Source organism: Phoenix dactylifera, unplaced genomic scaffold (genome assembly GCF_009389715.1).
Source record: "Phoenix dactylifera cultivar Barhee BC4 unplaced genomic scaffold, palm_55x_up_171113_PBpolish2nd_filt_p 000628F, whole genome shotgun sequence".
Classification (NCBI taxonomy): Eukaryota; Viridiplantae; Streptophyta; class Magnoliopsida; order Arecales; family Arecaceae; genus Phoenix; species Phoenix dactylifera.
This window is the reverse complement of record NW_024068021.1, coordinates 168,185-171,409: the sequence shown is the minus strand read 5'-3', so window position 1 is coordinate 171,409 and position 3,225 is coordinate 168,185. Positions and strand designations below refer to the sequence as shown.

Here is a 3,225-nt window from a genome sequence, read left to right as displayed (position 1 = left end):
AGAACTTACAACAAGACTATCACTAACCAACAACAATAGCGGCAATAGACTAACGCTAGAGGAATGATCATAATTCCACTACTAGAGATTGCACTAGAAGACAGATGACTCACAACCATGAAATCTTGAAGAGCACAAGCAGGACCCACGAATGCTCAATCAAACATGCATGTAGAATCTAACAATTTTTTGTAGAGCTCTCAGAAGACTTCACCCTACTGGCACCAGCGATCACTGCCAAGCAATTTCAGCTGCTTGTATAGCAAATTTATGCATTAACTATAGCAATCCAGAACTTGCAGCAGGCTACTACCAACCAACAGAAAGAATAATAACACTTTTCATTTTTTATTTGATAAAAATGTTAATTTTTGAAAATATGAGAGAAATAACAGTAGGTAAAAAATTTAAATCTTATAAAACTGATATTTTATACGAAAAGGTAAAGTAAAAATTACAATAGTTATTTTCAATGTACCTATATTTCGAGAAGCTGGTTCTATCTGCCGCGCTGAGGTCTTTATATTCTCCTGCTGTGCCGCTTTCCTTGCCAGAGACGGAGAGAGATGGAGAAATACCGAGTAACAGCTAGCTTTAACGGCGGCCTCTCTCACAGACCTCCCTCCTCTTCTATATCCCTCCCTCCCAAACCCCACCACCTCTGCGAGCCACCCATCTCCTCCTTCCTCCCTCCCGGTTCCCCAAAGCCCGCCGCCGCCTCGGGCGACCACCTCGGCCGCCGGACATCCGACGCCGAGATCAGTATCTTCGACGCCGAGCGCTACTTCCTCGATGGCAGCGGCACCCCCGACGTCAAGCGGACCATCATCCTCAACGGCACTGCAAGGTGCGACCTTTCCACCAACCCGCGCGACTCGTCTGTTTCCTCCGTCGACGGCGGCGGCGGCGTCTGCGGTCGCGCCGGCCGGAACGGCTCCTTCCACGCCACCCCCACTCCCACCGCCTCGTCGGAGACCAGCTGGAACAGCCGGTGTGGCCTCCTCTGCAATCCCCCCGGTTCCATTGCCGTCGCCGTCAAATCTTTACCCCTGAAAGAGCCGAAGAAAGGGATCTCCCCCTCTTCCTCCTTCGGCGTTCGGCGGCTTTTCGGCCGGGGCTGCCCGTGCTCCGGCAAGAAGTCCGTCGACGTCGAGGAGAACTACCCCGAGCCGCCCAAGAACCCAAGTCACTCCAAATTCGATTCCAGCCGCAGCGCCGTTAGTCGCTCGAAAAATCCGATATTTAGAACAGGGGAGGTCGGTCACGGTGCCATTGGAGATAAATCGGCTCCCAAAGATATCAAGAGCGAATGGGGAATCGCGGAGGGGTTGAAGCTGAAGATAAATACCGGAAATTGGGCCGAAGATCCGGAGGCATGCCATGTCTCCAAACGCTTCTCGAGGGAGAAGCCTTTTCCGGTGGAAATCGGCCACCGGATCGTCAGCTCCGATGGGGCATTCAACGAATCCAGCGGGTTCTCCTTTCCCGTGTTGAACCCGCGGCCGGCGAATCCTAACCCGCCAGAAGATCCTGCCCGGGATTCTCTCGAGGTTTTCCGGCCATCAGACGAAGCCACGGTCTTGAAGAAATCGACGGAGTTTCCGCGCCGGGCCCCAACGACGGTGCCCTTCTCCGGCGAGGCGGACCGTCGGAGCTTCACCTATCCGACAAGCCCCAAGACCCGGCCGCCCGAGGAGGACCAGGCCAGCGACACGAGCTCGGACCTGTTCGAGATCGAGAGCTTCTCCACGTCGTACCCCTCCTCCGTCAACCGCCGCCGCGACTCGCTCGATGAGCTCGATACGAGGAGGCTGTCCGGCGGTGGCGCCGCCGCGGCCGGAATCCTGCAGCTCCATCGGAGCCTGGAGGAGCCGGCGACGCCGTCGATCGCGGCGAGCGAGTGCTGCCCGCCGAGCGAGGTGAGCGTGCAGTGGAGCGTCACCACGGCGGAGGGCTTCGATCGGGCGAGCGTCGCCAACTTTTCCAGTGCCACCTCCGACTACGAGGAGCTCAGCTTCATCCAGGCGGAGCACGACCGCTTCGCCACGGCGATGGCCGCCGGCGAAGCCAAGCGGCGGGGCGGCGGAGGTGGGGGTTTGCTCCGCTGCCGGTGCGAGAAGGCGATCAGCGTCGCGCCAAACCCGGTCCGGTGCGGCCCGGTGTGGAGCCGGGCCGGGGCGTCGGTTTTTACGGTCGACCCGGACCGGGTCTCCGGATTTGCGGCCAAGCTGGCAGGCGGAACCCCAGGCCAGGAGAGGCCCGTTCTCCCGCGGTCGCTCTCGACTCGCGTTTCCCGGCCGGTCCAGACTCGGTAGATCGCCGACGGTTTGGTCGAGGTTGGGTCCAAGCATCCATGCTATTTTCGTTTGCGGTTCGTTGAGCTATAGAATCTGATGGGATTAATTAATAACAAAATTAATGTAAGTTTTGTTGGGAAGTGTAGTTTTAAACGTCTAAAATTTTCTTTGAGAAAAATTTGGGTTCTCACGTCATGCATTTTTGGCTTTTTGATAGCAATGTTGGAGAACGGGTTGGTCTTGTAATGGAAATGCCATTAAGGGGATTTATGAATCCATGTCCTGTTCTCTTGCTTTGAAAGGTAAATGTCAACCAACTTGCACTGTTATTGCACAAGTTCACCAGTAAATCAAAACCTAGAATGCAATTAAAGCTGCAGCTTTTTCACACTGCCTCATGTTTAACATCATGAATAATTAATACGACATGTAGATGTTAATTAGTCCACGATATGCATAGAAAATGAGAACATTTGTAGTTCGAAATATACATATCAGTTAAAGTTATGTCATTCACTCAAAGTTTCAACTTAATGATTCAGTATATATTTTGCATGAGTATTTATTCAAGAATATGAAACCCTGTAACTTATCTTTGATTTAATTAATTTTAGCATTGTGAACAACAATGCTGGCTTGCAATTTTTTTTACTAGATAGAGATCTCCTTACTTTATCTCTTCTCTGTATTGGTTTACGCAAGATTGATTAATTCTTCAAAATAGGATGACTAAGTTGAAATAGGTTTTGCTATTTTAAAGAAGAATTTTTGGATATCAAATGTGTAATGTAGATCAAGTCACTTTTTATATGAGCCTGTTGATTTAATTGGCTCATTTTCTACTTCTGAAGACCTAATTAGTTATGCATCTATCAAGCCTGACAACCAATTATGCACCATTTAATTAAGTCCTTCCTGAAGTAACATG

General features: G+C 51.0%; 1 protein-coding gene across 1 annotated transcript; it reads left to right on the top strand.

The window, feature by feature from the left end:
* Positions 1–495: 495 nt before the first annotated feature.
* Positions 496–2,800, top strand: LOC103721269 (protein PHYTOCHROME KINASE SUBSTRATE 4-like). The gene is made up of 2 exons (XM_026810092.2): positions 496–2,420; positions 2,515–2,800. The coding sequence occupies exon 1, from the start codon at positions 567–569 to the stop codon at positions 2,313–2,315; it is 1,749 nt and encodes a 582-aa protein (XP_026665893.1). The 5' UTR covers positions 496–566; the 3' UTR covers positions 2,316–2,420; positions 2,515–2,800.
* Positions 2,801–3,225: the final 425 nt, after the last annotated feature.

Excerpts from the sequence above, each read along its gene's own strand:
- LOC103721269 (XM_026810092.2), top strand. The coding sequence starts at position 567 with ATGGAGAAATACCGAGTAACAGCTAGCTTTAACGGCGGCCTCTCTCAC.